This window comes from Lepisosteus oculatus, chromosome 3 (genome assembly GCF_040954835.1).
Source record: "Lepisosteus oculatus isolate fLepOcu1 chromosome 3, fLepOcu1.hap2, whole genome shotgun sequence".
Classification (NCBI taxonomy): domain Eukaryota; kingdom Metazoa; phylum Chordata; class Actinopteri; order Semionotiformes; family Lepisosteidae; genus Lepisosteus; species Lepisosteus oculatus.
The window spans coordinates 17,596,830-17,612,498 of NC_090698.1; the positions used below are offsets into that span (position 1 = coordinate 17,596,830).

General features: G+C 37.6%; 2 protein-coding genes across 4 annotated transcripts in view; one reads left to right on the forward strand and one right to left on the reverse strand.

Moving 5' to 3' along the window:
- The window catches only part of galt (galactose-1-phosphate uridylyltransferase), a 92,990-nt gene extending 82,895 nt beyond the window's left edge, over positions 1–10,095 (reverse strand). The window contains exons 1-4 of one of the 2 annotated variants that reach the window (XM_069186957.1): positions 9,722–10,095; positions 6,699–6,868; positions 4,945–5,020; positions 1,674–1,722 (exon numbers count right to left, since the gene is read on the reverse strand). In XM_069186957.1, coding sequence (XP_069043058.1) covers positions 1,674–1,722; positions 4,945–5,020; positions 6,699–6,868; positions 9,722–9,767 — 341 coding nt within the window. In that variant the 5' untranslated portion in view covers positions 9,768–10,095. The remainder of the gene's footprint in view (positions 1–1,673; positions 1,723–4,944; positions 5,021–6,698; positions 6,869–9,721) is intronic. The other variant, XM_006627250.3, reaches the window with a different exon arrangement.
- Positions 10,096–10,622: 527 nt separating this feature from the next.
- Positions 10,623–14,760, forward strand: sigmar1 (sigma non-opioid intracellular receptor 1). 2 transcript variants are annotated; one of them, XM_015340248.2, is made up of 5 exons: positions 10,623–10,663; positions 10,805–10,931; positions 11,450–11,650; positions 12,350–12,442; positions 13,115–14,760. In XM_015340248.2, the coding sequence occupies exons 2-5, from the start codon at positions 10,868–10,870 to the stop codon at positions 13,342–13,344; spliced, it is 588 nt and encodes a 195-aa protein (XP_015195734.1). In that variant the 5' UTR covers positions 10,623–10,663; positions 10,805–10,867; the 3' UTR covers positions 13,345–14,760. The 2 variants fall into 2 exon arrangements, with proteins under 2 accessions (XP_015195734.1, XP_015195733.1); XM_015340247.2 differs by having other exon boundaries at positions 10,647–10,667.
- Positions 14,761–15,669: the final 909 nt, after the last annotated feature.

The window sequence follows — 15,669 nt, forward strand, 5'->3', positions numbered from 1 at the left end:
ATTATTTAGTAATTAGTACTTTTAATAGCCTGAAGGCACCACCCTTATGTGTTTTGAAGGTGTAGTTTCCCAAGACTGACAGCGATACTCATCTCAGCCCAGTGTAACTCCTCAAGGCCTTTTTAAATCCAATAATGATGATGGAATTTTGGTCAAGACTGATTAAATCAACTCGTAATACAATGATCTGACATACCTAATTACTTTACAGTGGAGCCAACTACAGTTTATTAAGGACATGATCAAGCATGCAATTATGATCAGGTGCATATCATCGCATTCGACACAGATTTTATACTTCAATATCTCTGTGTTCCATCACAGTTTTTAAGCTGACCCAGGTGTCACTTAAAATAGAAAGTTAGATTCAAAATGATGGGGATATGCAACCTTCTTTGCTAAATAAACATAAAACAGTAAGTCAGATTATCATAAAGATTTCTGATCATTTCAAGGTGGGAATCACCCCCTTTTCTGGTATTGTCAGTCTGCCCTGATAACAATGATAATGTGGAGGTGTCTTTTGACAATCTGTATTAGTTAACAAGCTTCTGACATATCAATCTCTGTGGTGATGAACGAGCGTCTTGTCCAGGGTGTGGTCCTCTATTGTGCTTGAGAGATAAGCTCGGTTGCCAGAACTCTCACCAGAAATACAGAATGTTATAACATTGAATTATAGAATGCCCCTCTTATGAACAATCAAATTATGCATATTTCTAAAATGGCATGTTTAACCTTTTGTCTGTAGCTTTCAATTACTTTGATGACATGCTAACATTTTCAGTGCAAGCTAACATTTTCAATCAACAACAATCCAAGCTAACAGCATACCTTTATGCCGCAATTGTGGGAATAACCACAATTTCAGTATTTTACCTGAAGTATATGACTCCTAGCATATACTAATCAATGTATGTAATTATTTATTATACATATAAATAAATATGCACATAAATGTTTAACATGTAGGCTTATCTGTGCAAAATTGCTTTTTATTAACATATTTCAACTCATTAGTTGTCTTTCTGAGGACATTTCCCAATTCTGTAATTAATTTTATGTGCATGTAGGTGTGAAACAAGAACATAGGAGATAAACTGTAAGGTAGTCAGTAGTAGGCCCTGGTCAAAAGATGAGTTTTAAGTTTGATATGAAAAGAGTCAAATAATTTGTCTCTCAAAGAGTCAGAAGAAAGGCATTCCATAACAATGGAGCAACTAGAGAAAAAAGCACTGTCACTAGAAGTCTGAGACATAGTCCTAGATACAGTGAGCAAATTTCTCATGAAATAAAAACAGACTGGTTTATTAGTTTTATTTCTGTCAGTATATCTACCAGAGTGAATGCGCTATCAGCTTTCATTAAACAGGAGTAAATGCTACATTCTGAATATTGGGTATTCACCCTATGTACTATTTTTCATAGAACTGCAATTTCAAGGATTAAAGATCCTTAGCTGCACACTTTCCCATAATTTATTTGCTCCATACCCTACTGGCTATATCTGTTACCCTAGCTTTCAGAAAATATAAAATGTCACAGTTACATGCCTGATTGGTATAACAAGAAAAGATTCTGCTACTAAATGTGAGAGTTCACACACATGCTCATTCGCATAAAATAAATGCAAACTAATTCAGCCATGACAAAAAATAATTAATTCTTCTTACCAAACACCTCTGGCACCTTTCGTCTGAAACAATGGATGGTCGCTGGATCCTGACAAGGGAAAATTGATTTGGATTAAACATATTTTAGTTAATGGGTACTTAATAGCACAATTAGATGCCTGTTCACAGTTCAGTGATTAAGGAGCCGGTTTCATGCTTTCCGATTTATTAGCTGCGCTTAAAGAGAGCATGTTACCTCCTGCAGGGTGAACTCCAGGACAGAAAAGCAGCACTGCCGCTTTCATTACAAATGTCACAATCAAAAATGTTTCTTTTTTTAGGTGAGAGTGGTATTCATTTTGAATGAAAATAAATATTCTGCAAATATCATGCACTTGTTTTTTAATGTACTTCTTGTAGCACATACCATTTGGCCACTGCAAACTGATAAAACGTAAATGAAGATAACTGGGGAAGAACATAACTGTTTCACACAGGTGTAACTATTCCAAAGTACAATGAAATCATAAAGTATTAGTTCTATCCTGAACACTTATTGTATTTAAATTTAAAGGGATTCTGTGATCATTTCATAATGCAGAAGCTGGAGTTTTTTCTATTTAAGCTACTTGCAGTCCTTAAATAGGAAATACTTCATAACACTTATGCTGCCTAGTCAGAATTTCCTACACTTCTTTCCTCTTATATTTAATGACTACAAATAGCTATGTTTCTCATATGTTTCTTCCCATATTAAAGTCATTTTGGACTGTGTAGACTGCTGCCCCTCCCCCACTAATGTCCTAGACAAGGAACAATTTGCTACGTCATTAAAACTCTCAATTGGAATGAAAAAAGTTATCACAGTGGGGAAAAGACAACCCCACAATTTTCTAGGAAAGAAATCCACAAAAAGAGATGCACCATATTTTGTCTGAGAGGCATGCTGGTGTCTTTAAAAGCTCAATTTCAATATTATATCAAAGTTATTTGTTGCATTACCTCTGCCTCCCGGTCACTTATGTAGAAGATAAGGACAGTAAGAAAAGAGTAAGACAGACAGGATAAACACACTGTACAGCTCCCCTTTGCCCATAGCAGTAGCTTAAGTGGGCTCCATGGAGTAACATGGAGTGTTCATAAAAGACAAGACACTCCATGTTACATTTATCCCTGAATTTCAGAAAGTTTTGATCTGTTGTTTTTTTTTAACTCATTTCCAATGTTTTTTAACACATACCCTTAAAAACTATTTCAGCGCATCCAGATGTATTCATTAATATTATATTTGGAAGATTAAACATAGGAGAAGACAGATTATCACAGTATGTGCCAATAAGTTGTTACTAACCACTTTCCTTTAGACTAAAGACAAAAATGAAATAATATCACTCTCCTGTGATTTCATCTCCCATCTGCATTCCCCCTTGTAAGTATTTTCATGTTTCTCTTTGCACGGTTACTTGCCATTTTACCGTTCTTCAGATATAGGTTCTGAATAGCTTTGTCAATGGCAAACACTATTGTTTCACACAGATTCATATTCATCCCCCGACATTATCTGACAGTATGCAGAAGCTGCACTTTTAGCACGCTGGAGCTAAGGTGTACAAAAGAAAAAAAACAAAAAATATGTTTTACTTTAAATTTCTATAAATGTGTATGTAGTTGACTAAAAAAGTTTGCAATTGTATGTACACCACCATTGTTTGCTAGGACAGTTTTTTAGACAGTTATATATCTAAATTATTGATTAAATTGTTATGGTAGTATAAACATCAACATCAAGACAAGTCCTGTGCCTTGGGCACAAATATCCCCCAAAGAGGTAGGTGCTCATGGCTCTTCTGATACATTTCAATGTAGTATATTTGTTTCAATTAATTTATGATCAGCAGCAGGATCAATAGAGCAATTGTGTAGCACTAACCAAAAATAAAAATTCCACAAACTCCATTACAGTAATAAAAAATAATTAATTTATATCAGAAAACCTAAAGTGCAAAAGTATGTTCTGAGTCTAGATGTAGCATTTTGCACAATCTGCAAACGTAACAAAGCTTAGATAGAGAGAACCGAAAAAAGAATATTAGAATAGCCCCGTCTAGAAGTAAAAAAAACATGAATGTATTTCTCAGAATTTACAGCTGATAGATATAATTGTACTCTGGCAATATTTCTAAGCTGATGAAAGGAAATCAAGTTCAATTTTCAGCAGTATACAGCATGTCTCAATAGAGTAACTGAGATGTTGTTACCTACCTCTAGCCTATACCCTTTTCCTAAACACTTCTTCAATTCCTCATCTGCCAAGGAAGTGTTTCAGTCCTCGATGCTGAAACTATTTATCTCCAATTTTAGTTCATAATCCTATCCCTGCACTACTTCCTTGAAATAACACATTACATGTACAAATGCCAGCAGCCATATCACCCTACAACTCACAACTGGTAACCCACTGAAGCTAAGCAGGTGTGAGCCTGATCAGTACCTGGATGGGAGACCTCCTGAGAAACACAAAGGTTGCTACTGGAAGAGGTGTTAGTGGGGTCAGCAGGGGGCAATCACCCTGCAGTCCATGTGGCTCCTAATGCCCCAGTATAGTACTGGAGATACTATACTGTTAAAAGTTGCCGTCCTTCGGTTGAGACGCAAAACTGAGGTCCTGACTCACTGTGGTCATTAAAAATCCCAGGGCATTTCTTGAAAAGAGTAGGGGTGTAACCCCGGCATCCTGGCCAAATTTTCCATTGGCCCTTATCAATCATGGCCTCCTAATAATCCCCATCTATGAACTGGCTGCATCACTCTGTTCTCCTCCCCACTAATAGCTGATGTGTGGGGAGTGTTCTGGCGCACTATGGCTGACGTCGCATCATCAAGGTGGACATTGGTGGCGGTGGAGGGGAGTCCCCATTATCTGTAAAATGCTTTGAGTGGAGTGTCCAGAAAAGCACTATATAAGCAATTATTGAAACAATTATGGTTATGAACAATTATGTTAAAAACAATTATGTAAGCAGTTATTATAGATGTCTTTAAAGAGTGCAGAGTGAGAATTGAACATTTTTGTGGTAGATATAATTGTGGTAGATATAATTCTCTGAAAGAATTTTTATATTTAAATGTGAAAATGTAAGGAAGAAACAATACAGGCAGAAAAAGGAGAACTTGTTGACTTCCTTCTACGTAGGGGACATTGGGGCACACACTGAGACCTTAGAAGGAAATAAAGAAACTTTTCTAAGGATGTTGAGTTTACTGTAAGTGAATGGATTGAAAGATAATAATAATAATTTGTAATTTCGCTTCCAAAGGAAAGTAGACCAACCTGGCTCTGGAGCATCAGACTGAAGTGCTGGGAAGTCGTTATCAAACAAGAAAGTGCTCTCATAGTCAGGGTTAACCTGCAACACATAAAACAAACTGCAAAAACTAAGAAGACAATTTGATTTGGGATTTGTTTTAATCTGTCCATCAGTGAATAAACATTACAGCCAGCCGCTGGTTAAAGGCAAAGTAAAAACATCTGTGTTCTGTGCTACTGATCTTCTATGATATTTCCCAGGTCTCAAGATTATTCTCTTCATAGTTCACTAAATCACAAAGAAAAAAATTCTAAAACATACTTTAGGCTTTCTATACTTCTCCTGAGAAATAAATGTCCTTAAAATGAAATGTCCTTCTTCTTTGACCTCTTACACTCTGTAGGAATATCACTGAGCAAATTTAAACGTCGCTGTCACTTCAATTCATTGACTTCACTAATGTGGGCACGCAAGTTCTATTAGTTAAGTGTAACTCCATAACTTCTCCCTGATAAAAGTGAACATGTATTACATGGGTTGTCTACAAACTTACACTGTATATTGCATCTCTGATAACATGTATTGCAACACATTCTGTACCTCAGTGGAATTACTACCCTCCTTAGGACAGAGTGGCAGCTGCCTATGTGGGATCTGGGCTCCTTTCAAAAATAAATTAACTATTCTGTTTCCCTGAGGGGTGTTCTCTGTGTAAAGAGCATACTGATACAGAAAGGTCTGATTAAAAAACATTAACATTTTTTTTTTTGGCTTCGAGGAGAAAGTAGCAAGACGACACTCTAATTGGGATTCCATTGCAGGGAACCCACACAGAGGCAATCTGAAACACAGATTAACCTGTCCATGATGACTTTGGGAAGAAAGACGAAATCCACATTGGACATGATGACTCTACACAGAAGGCACCCCAAGCTGAAATTGATCCCAGGACGCAAGAGCTGTGAGGCTACAGTGCTAATACCTCTGAGCCACCCTATATACAATCAAACCCATGTAATACCTCTATTGATTGTTGAGTGTCAGCCTTTGCCGATTATCATTACATTGAAAAGTCCCCAACAGCATGAAATCTACTGATAATATCAATTTGATTAGTGTCTTATATATGTTAATAACATGTTATTATCAGCCATGCAATTGATTGCTATTTAAACAGTGTATAAAGTGAAACACAAAGCAGAGCACACAAGTGGAAACTACATGAAAGCACTATGCAGAGAGTAAGAAGAAATAATCAAATCTCCTGCTGGTCCTTGAATTTGTTTTTTTGGTGATAAAATGAAAATATTTATCAAAAAAACTCTCATAAAAATCGCAAGCAAGATGAAAAACAAGTTAGTTTCTAAAGGAGCTAACTGCATTTTTCAGTCAGAACGCTCAATAACCACAAGATAGCCAGTAGTAAAGCATTTCTTAAGTGAGATATAGGAATTTGTTCAAGCGCAGAAGGACTCAGTATATCACAGCAGTCAACAGATTAAAAAATAAAACTCAGGAGACAGCAGTTATCAACAGGGAATTCTATTGTGTTTGCTAGCTTGATTTCAGTGCTGGCCAGACATAATTTCCAGCAGATGAACTGCAAGATGGAAAATGCTGAGATTTGGCTTTCCAAGTGCAGGTTAGAAATTTGAAGGTTATCCGAAGGCCCTGGTCTCTGCCAGCACCCACTGGCATGTGAAGCCCCCTCAGAGGTTAAGTCCACCACTTCTCATGTAGCCTAAAGGCACATCACAAGGTGCTTAGTGTACCCTACCTCCCCATTGGCTCTTGTGCTGCCTGGACAAAGTGGATTGGAGGGATCATGGCGGGGGATATTGTCCTCTGGGGGTTTCTCCATTTGGCCCTTCCAAGGCCTCTTCATCCTATGAGCAGAAACCAGGACCCACGAGTCTCTGAGGGGGTTGTAGCGCATGTGCTGGTGTTCTAAAGACATGGCACAAATGCAGTTATGTCGCTTCTCATTTGTGATTTCACAGTCTATTCTTAAAACCTGAAGAAAGTATAATAAAGGTCTGGCGGACACACTATTACACATATTACGTCAGTACAGCCAAGCCTGCTTAATCCATCAATACCCCGTATCTTATATATAGCATAGGGATTATAATTATGAACATGTAAGCAATTGTATTGTAAAGGATAGTTCTAACTATTCATATTAGTTTTTGCACAATGTCTAAACTTAAAAATATTTACATAGTATCTTGTGTGAGAGATATATTAACTAAAACTACTTTAAAATGCAAGACTAGAATAAAGCTTTTTTGAAGGAAAACGCACTAGAGATGATTATGTCAGTTGACTAAAATCTCAGGAAAGTCAGTTTCTTGATAGTTCCATTTAGAAAACATCATTAATTCCCTTAATTTTCTAGAATCCAAAAATCTACAGTACAAGTGAAGACTTGGTGTTGATACAGTGCCTTGCGAAAGTATTCGGCCCCCTTGAACTTTTTAACCTTTTGCCACATTTCAGGCTTCAAACATAAAGATATACATTTTTTATTTTATGTGAAGAATCACCAACAAGTGGGACACAATTGTGAAGTGGAACGAAATCTATTGGATTTTTGAAACTTTTTTAACTAATAAAAAAATGAAAAGTGGGGCGTGCAAAATTATTCGGCCCCCTTGCGTTAATACTTTGTAGAGCCACCTTTTGCTGCGATTACAGCTGCAAGTCGCTTGGGGTATGTCTCTATCAGTTTTGCACATCGAGAGACTGAAATTCTTGCCCATTCTTCCTTGCAAAACAGCTCGAGCTCAGTGAGGTTGGATGGAGAGCGTTTGTGAACAGCAGTTTTCAGCTCTTTCCACAGATTCTCGATTGGATTCAGGTCTGGACTTTGACTTGGCCATTCAAACACCTGGATACGTTTATTTGTGAACCATTCCTTTGTAGATTTTGCTGTATGTTTGGGATCATTGTCTTGTTGGAAGATAAATCTCCGTCCCAGTTTCAGGTCTTTTGCAGACTCCAACAGGTTTTCATCCAGAATGGTCCTGTATTTGGCTGCATCCATCTTCCCCTCAATTTTAACCATCTTCCCTGTCCCTGCTGAAGAAAAGCAGGCCCAAACCATGATGCTGCCACCACCATGTTTGACAGTGGGGATGGTGTGTTGAGGGTGATGAGCTGTGTTGCTTTTACGCCAAACATATCGTTTTGCATTGTGGCCAAAAAGTTCAATTTTGGTTTCATCTGACCAGAGCACCTTCTTCCACATGTTTGGGGTGTCTCCCAGGTGGCTTGTGGCAAACTTTAGACGAGACTTTTAATGGATATCTTTGAGAAATGGCTTTCTTCTTGCCACTCTTCCATAAAGGCCAGATTTGTGCAGTGTAAGACTGATTGTTGTCCTATGGACAGACTCTCCCACCTCAGCTGTAGTTCTCTGCAGTTCATCCAGAGTGATCATGGGGCTCTTGGCTGCATCTCTGATCAGTCTTCTCCTTGTCTGAGCTGAAAGTTTAGAGGGACGGCCAGGTCTTGGTAGATTTGCAGTGGTCTGATACTCCTTCCATTTCAAGATGATCGCTTGCACAGTGCTCCTTGGGATGTTTGAAGCTTGGGAAATCTTTTTGTATCCAAATCCGGCTTTAAACTTCTCCACAACAGTATTATGGACCTGCCTGGTGTGTTCCTTGGTCTTCATGATGCTCTCTGCGCTTTCAACAGAACCTTGAGACTATCACAGAGCAGGTGCATTTATACAGAGACTTGATTACACACAGGTGGATTCTATTTATCACCATCAGTCATTTAGGACAACATTGGATCATTCAGAGATCCTCGCTGAACTTCTGGAGTGAGTTTGCTGCACTGAAAGTAAAGGGGCCGAATAATTTTGCACGCCCCACTTTTCATTTTTTTATTAGTTAAAAAAGTTTCAAAAATCCAATAGATTTCGTTCCACTTCACAATTGTGTCCCACTTGTTGGTGATTCTTCACATAAAATAAAAAATGTATATCTTTATGTTTGAAGCCTGAAATGTGGCAAAAGGTTGAAAAGTTCAAGGGGGCCGAATACTTTCGCAAGGCACTGTATATCCATCTAACGCTCTCCACAAATAACTAGAGAACATAGTTTTTGTCCTTTACGAGACTTGGATACTTCATAACTTATCTTTGTTTGGGGAAAGAAGGACAATGTTTAAACTTTAGCTTTGTGTTTTCTATTCTGTAGTCCTATGTACCAAGTTCTACTAACTGTACCTTTGGAGTTTTTGCTTCGTTCATCTTTTAATAGGGAGTTAACAGAGGTTTTTATCCTCCTGAAACAGATCCATGTACTTCATTTTACAGCCTTTTAAGTGTTAGGTATTTTTTATTTTAAGTTAAGGGTACACAACATTAAAGCAGCAACAAAATGGCTTGGCAAGCTGATCTCGTTGTCTGAAGAAGGCATAAAATATGAAGTTCCACAAACACTACAGGCATAATATAAAGAAAGGAAGCCACTGTTTAGTGACAGAAAAGATTCCTTCCGACTTCATCTCCCATGATGCCACGAAATACAACAGTTCCTTAAACAACTTCCTTAAACAGTTTCCATCACCAGTTTTAACGATAGTAGCAATTTGATATCTACATCTTTAAATGGTGTTGTTCATTTATCGTATCTTTAAGATGCTGGAAGCTTTGAGTTTCGAACCACGTATCTTCTGTTCTCACTCAGTGCTATTTCCAATACAACCAGAATGACAACACAGCTGCACAAAAGGTAATTAGACCATATGACTTGCAGGAACAAATCTGGCCAAACGATAGGTTACCTCCGGGGTCGAAACCGGTGCGCTCGCTCTTATTTTCTGTGTCCATCGTTCTTTAAAAAAAACTATTCAAAATCCAGTCTCAAGAATGCACTTCTGTAAAGTGAAACAAAAAACTGAAATGGGGCAGGACAGATTGAGACTGCGTCTCCAGCAGGAAACAACCGGACGTCATTCTGATTGGGTTAGACTAGCGAGAAGCTGCGTCAGCGTGCAACAAGAAGCAGAGGTTAAATCCACGCGAAAAAGTAAAAAGAAGGCGTTCTCCAAAGCCCAAGACTTGTCATCTTCCTGCTATCTAATTTTCAGCGTCCATGTGGTTCTGATGAAAAACTTTATTTTGCCCATTGCCCTGTATGTGAAATATTAACAGCATTACTACTTTAAGTGCCTATAAAACGATCAATCAAAGGTGCAAAATATATACAAATATATGAGTATTACACGTAATAAAGCACTTTATTTTATGTAAAAAGCTTATCATTTCAAATACATCTATAACAGAACTAGTAAAGGTTTATTCATGCTGAAAAGAAAAAGAGACAACGTTTCGGCTGAGGACCCTTCTTCAGGTGTCAAAAGACCTACCTGAACTACATTATATCTATAACTACTTGAATTATACCTACAACAGTCCATCGCATTTCGTGATTTGGAGATTTGTATTATTCTGTTTCTTAAACCAATCTTTTTTTCACGTATTTGCCTACAATATTGCATATGCCGATATGTGGAGAGCAAATGAGAAATTTCGGATTACATTTTGCTCGTCCATCTGCTTTAAGGAAGAAAACAATCTCTCCGCCCATCGGCAGACTGTGGGTCCATACTATTGGAGCCGAATGAAGCCTCGTTCACTTACTATTGGTGGCCCAGCGCGTCATTTTTTTAAAGACTGGATAGGTTCAGACCGGCTCGGCGTGACAGGAAAATGTATCAGAAAATGTGGGTTAGTTAATGTTTGATGCAAGCCCCGTCGATCAGATTTCTTGATTAAAGTAGTATTTTTTAACTTTTATGGTTACCGCCATTAGCGTTTGGTGAGTTAGACGTGTTCAGTGTCCAACAATGTCTTTTACTTCGAAGGTTTTAAAACTCGTGGTGGCGGTCGGGGTCCTAGTGTTAACGATCCAGTTCTTGCAGTACTGGATGGGGAGCAAAAAATATGTTTTTAATAAAGAAGATGTCGCGAAGCTGGCCAAACAGTATGCAGGCAAGTGCAGTGTTCCTAACTTTTTGATCATTTCTTCATATTGTTCATGTTAAGTGATGACGAAAATACCAAAAACATATTTTAAACGCCGGGACAAGTGAAAGAAAACCAGGAGATTTCGCGAAGGTGGTCTGTTCTTGACTAGTTATTATGGAAAAGTTCGAATTAGTTTAGTGGTCTGTCCTGTCACACTGATCTGCGTCGTTGGCTCCTTTAAATACCATTTACGTTTAAATCCTGTAACATACTGATTTTACACAATGCAACTATTTTCAGTAATGCATATATTTAAATACACAAGGCTGTCTTTTTGGCGGCTTTGCCTGTTCACTCTTGCATTATCTGAAAATTCTACTCAGGCAAACACAAGAGTAATCTTTTGGGTTTTACCTGTTGCAAGGTGTACAACCATCCCCGACTCCGCACGTTCCTGCAAGAGAGTGGCGTTTCTCTGTATTATTGAGGGTACTAGTTTTCTGTTTGTTGGGGTATTATACCGTATGTATCTGTTTAAACAGGACTGGATCATGAGCAGGCGTTCTCGAAGGTGGTCGTTGAGCTGAGGAAGAAGTACCCTGGTCACATCCTGCCAGATGAGGACCTGCAATGGGTGTTTGTTAATGCTGGAGGGTGGATGGGCTCCATGTGTCTGCTTCATGCCTCAGTCACTGAATATGTCTTGCTCTTTGGAACAGCAGTGGATACCAGCGGACATTCAGGTGGGAATCCCAACAAATCTGGATTTGTCCGTCTCCTATAAATAAAATGCTTTGCCTCTGCCCTTCCACACGCTTCTGCCTTTACAGGTCACCAAACCTGCAGTTAGAGACTTTGTTTAGCTGAAACAGTTTCTGACTGTATGAGATTTTTTGAAGTCATTTATCTCATTAAGACCCATATATAACCATACAGTAAGTAAAATTAACCTGAAAAAAGTGGATTTCTCCAAGCTCGCTGTTCACACATAAGTCAATATCTTTATCCACAACAGTTGTAGTGGGTTCCTGCTATATAGGGACCATAGTCCAGTGTGTTTTGACTGCATCTTTAAGAGAGCAAATCTACTGCTTAAGACCAGAAAAATGTAAGTTTTTGAGGTAAATGTTAAATTGCCTGTTTGCAATTTGCCGTTGCCTATTTGACACAGTTAGTGTGTAGCAAGAGCAAAGACCAGCATGCATTTGACCAGACGCGTTGAATGAGACAACATTGAAACGTTACTTGTGTAAGTTTACAGTTTACATGCATTAATACTGATGCTCATTCAGCATAATGTTTTTTTCTGACTTTCTTTTTCTTTGGTAGACTGCAGTGCTGTAGTGCTTTGTAGCAATAAGGTCTTTCCAAAGAACAATCAGGTTTTAATTTTAACAGCTCCACAAATAAACCTGTTCTACAGATGAACCTTCTTTTTTTAGGTCGCTACTGGGCTGAAATTTCGGACACCATTATTTCTGGAACATTTAGACAATGGAAAGAGGGGACTACAAAGAGTGAGGTGTATTATCCAGGTGAGTGGGGTGTTCAGTTTATAATTGCATAAACATCTTTAAAACCAATAGTGAAACAATAAGTAGAGGACATGAGTGAATGCTATAAGGAAGTGCTTTTAGAATTAAGGACAGGGTGTGATTTTTTTGCACAAAGAGTTCTGGGTATCTTATACAAGTCTCCCAGTCATGTTGTCTTAAACCCTGTCTTCTGTTAACCGACAGCTGGAAGAGATCCTCCGATCAATTAGCTGCTTGTAATCAAACCAGTTAGTGTGTTCTTGTCAGAGTGGTCAAATCCACTTACTATGTGTCTTAAAGAGTGAAATGGTCAACTAAACACAAAGGTGTAATGCTTAAATATTCTAAATATTTAGAAATGCCATTATCATTTGAAAATATCAACAGTCATGCACAAGGTCATATCGTAGGTTTTTTGTTTTTATTTTTTAAGCTGATCATTTTTTATATTGTATTGGTATGAATGCTCTTGAATGTGTCTTTTTTCTTGTGTGTGCATATTTAAAAGTTTGTTTGATTTATATGTGAAGTCATTCAACAAAATCTGAAAAGTCATTTTTAGAATTCTGGGTTTATTTGTTTATTTGTTCTCTGCGTGAGAACATTACTCTGAGAGGAATACGATGAAACGGTGTGCGTTGCCTATTTGACGTCTTTTCTTCCTGTGTCCAGGTGACACTATCGTCCACGTGGTGGGCGAAGCAGCTTCGGTGCAGTGGAGCGCCGGGACATGGATGGTGGAATACGGGCGGGGTTTCATTCCTTCCACATTGGGGTTTGCGTTGGCTGACACAGTGTTCAGCACACAGGACTTCCTCACACTCTTTTACACCGTTCGAGTGTATATCAAAGGCATGCTCCTAGAAACCAACACATACCTCACCGAGGCTGGGTTCTTTTAAACTCCCTGTGAAGTAAACCACCAAGTAAACTGCCATGTGTTTTTAATGTTTGTTGTGGGTTATTCTGAAGACAATAAAATTTCCAGTTTTTTTGTCATGTTATGAGTATCGGGGCCCACTCAGGTTTTTAAATTCCTTTGGGTGGAAGACTGTGTTCAACTACCAGATGTGGCACTGCTGTTAGACACTTGAGCAAGGTACTTCACTCGGATTGCTTCAGTAAAATACTCAGCTGTATAAATAGGAATAAGTCACTTTTGATAAAATCTATAAATTAAAAATAATTACAGAGGTGGGGCCCGCAAACACTTTGTGCCTGAAAAACCACTGTTTGCAAAAATGTGCATCTCTATTACAGAGGACAGTTAGCCCTAATGAAAAAATATAGAATGGAAAAATAAAATCCCTTATTTAACAGACTAAGCCACCTTGTATGGTTTAATTCTTCAGCATGGTTTCTCAGGCTCCATTCAGAACAGCTTTTCATTGGTACAACCCCCTGAGGCTTAAAACTACTGTTACATTGTAGGTGGCATTGAGCAATGTCTGTCTCTCAGTGGAAGCAGATTGTTTGAATAATGAAGCTCAAAACACCTTTGATGTTGATGTGCCCTGAGGGCCAATGTAATAGACAGTTAGCCATTTATCTACAGGAAAAACATGACCTACTGTCTTTGATTATATATGCAGTCTAGTACCAAGGAAACAATTTGTTTGAATGAGTAATAGAAAATGGTTACTATACAATGTTTTCTTGTTTGAACATTGGTCCTGATAGAAAACTTTGGAGAATCATCTTTGGAATACCTATTATTATTTCTCAGGATCTCGGTTTGACTTACTTTCCCAAAAACACTGTGTAGACACTTATAAAAATCTTATTGCAATGTTTTATTACACTGTGTATGAAGTAATCAAAATATAATTTCTATGCAGTGCATAGGTCACTTAGGCATTTTTGTAATTCTCATTTTTTTAATTGTTTTTTCTATCCAGAATTAAAGGTGATATACACAGCCTAATCCAGATTTGTCAGTGTATTTCACATCTGAGAGTTACTTGTGACTTCCCAGAACATTTGTCTTCAACAAATGTTTAGCTATTGTTATTTACAAACCTTAGTTGAAGGCCTTAATTTGTATTATAGTTTTTAATATTTCATACAATCTGTTAACTACAATATGAGTGCAGCCTGCAGTTAAGATATCTGAATTAACCTAATCTTATTCAAGGTTATTATGGCCTCTTGTGACAATATTAGTAGATTTTAACCAGCTGCACTGTTGTTTGTATAATTGAATGTTATTTTGTAAAACTAAGAAATGTTTAACATATTGCATCAAGCATCTATGTATATCAAAACATTTAGGCTCACTCTTGAAGGGAAATAACTAATAAAATGCTCATTCATACATACTCATATTTAATACTGTATTTTTTTTTCAATTTCAGTACGCATACCAATGTGGTAATCAATGTCATGGGGAAGACTAATCCACTGAAGAAAATGTTAAACACTGTGTAAAAAAACATTTACTTACAAAAGCTTATGGCAGCATTGTTCCCAAATTCCAGAAGTATTTTAGTCCTATTGTTTTGCTCATATAACCAGAAACATTTTTCATTTTAAGCATGCCATTAGTTTAATAAATGTCCTACCAATTGTTTTTTTTTAAACTTGGAGCTTATATCATGTAAGGTTTTATGTTGTCATTTTAATTATTTTCAAATGAGATAAAATGCTGTCAGAATACTAATAAGACATATAAAGCAATTGGTTTAAACAAAACAGATTAAGATAAAGGGGATAGTAAGTCATAACTGTTTACCTATAAGGGGAAACAGAAAAGCAATAAAAACTGCTTCTCCACAATCCTGTTTTAGTTTTTAATCCCCCAACATTTCTACACTAAAGTTAGAGAACAAAGAAACATGAAGTGATTCAGGTAAGGTCAGACGTCTGTGAACGCTGCAAGATTCATTTGTAATAGGCATATGTGATGTACATATGTTGTAATTAAATCACTTGTTTTCATGCTTTTAGAGGCCATTTGCCCAATGAGGCTCATGTGGTTGTAGTTAATTTCTTGAAAGAAGCCAGGGTATTGGCTTCAACCATATGGCTCAGTTTATACCAATGTAATAATCTACCAAACCCTTGTACTGGAATGCTGATAGATTGGTAGTCACCTGTGTACAGCACTGATGATGTTATAGGGAGAAAATAAACTATTCAATTCAATAAGAATGTATTCACCAACCCTATGGCATTCAGTCCTGGTAATGCACAATAAAGCAAGTTTTCTAGCTGTCTTTAACTCCTCA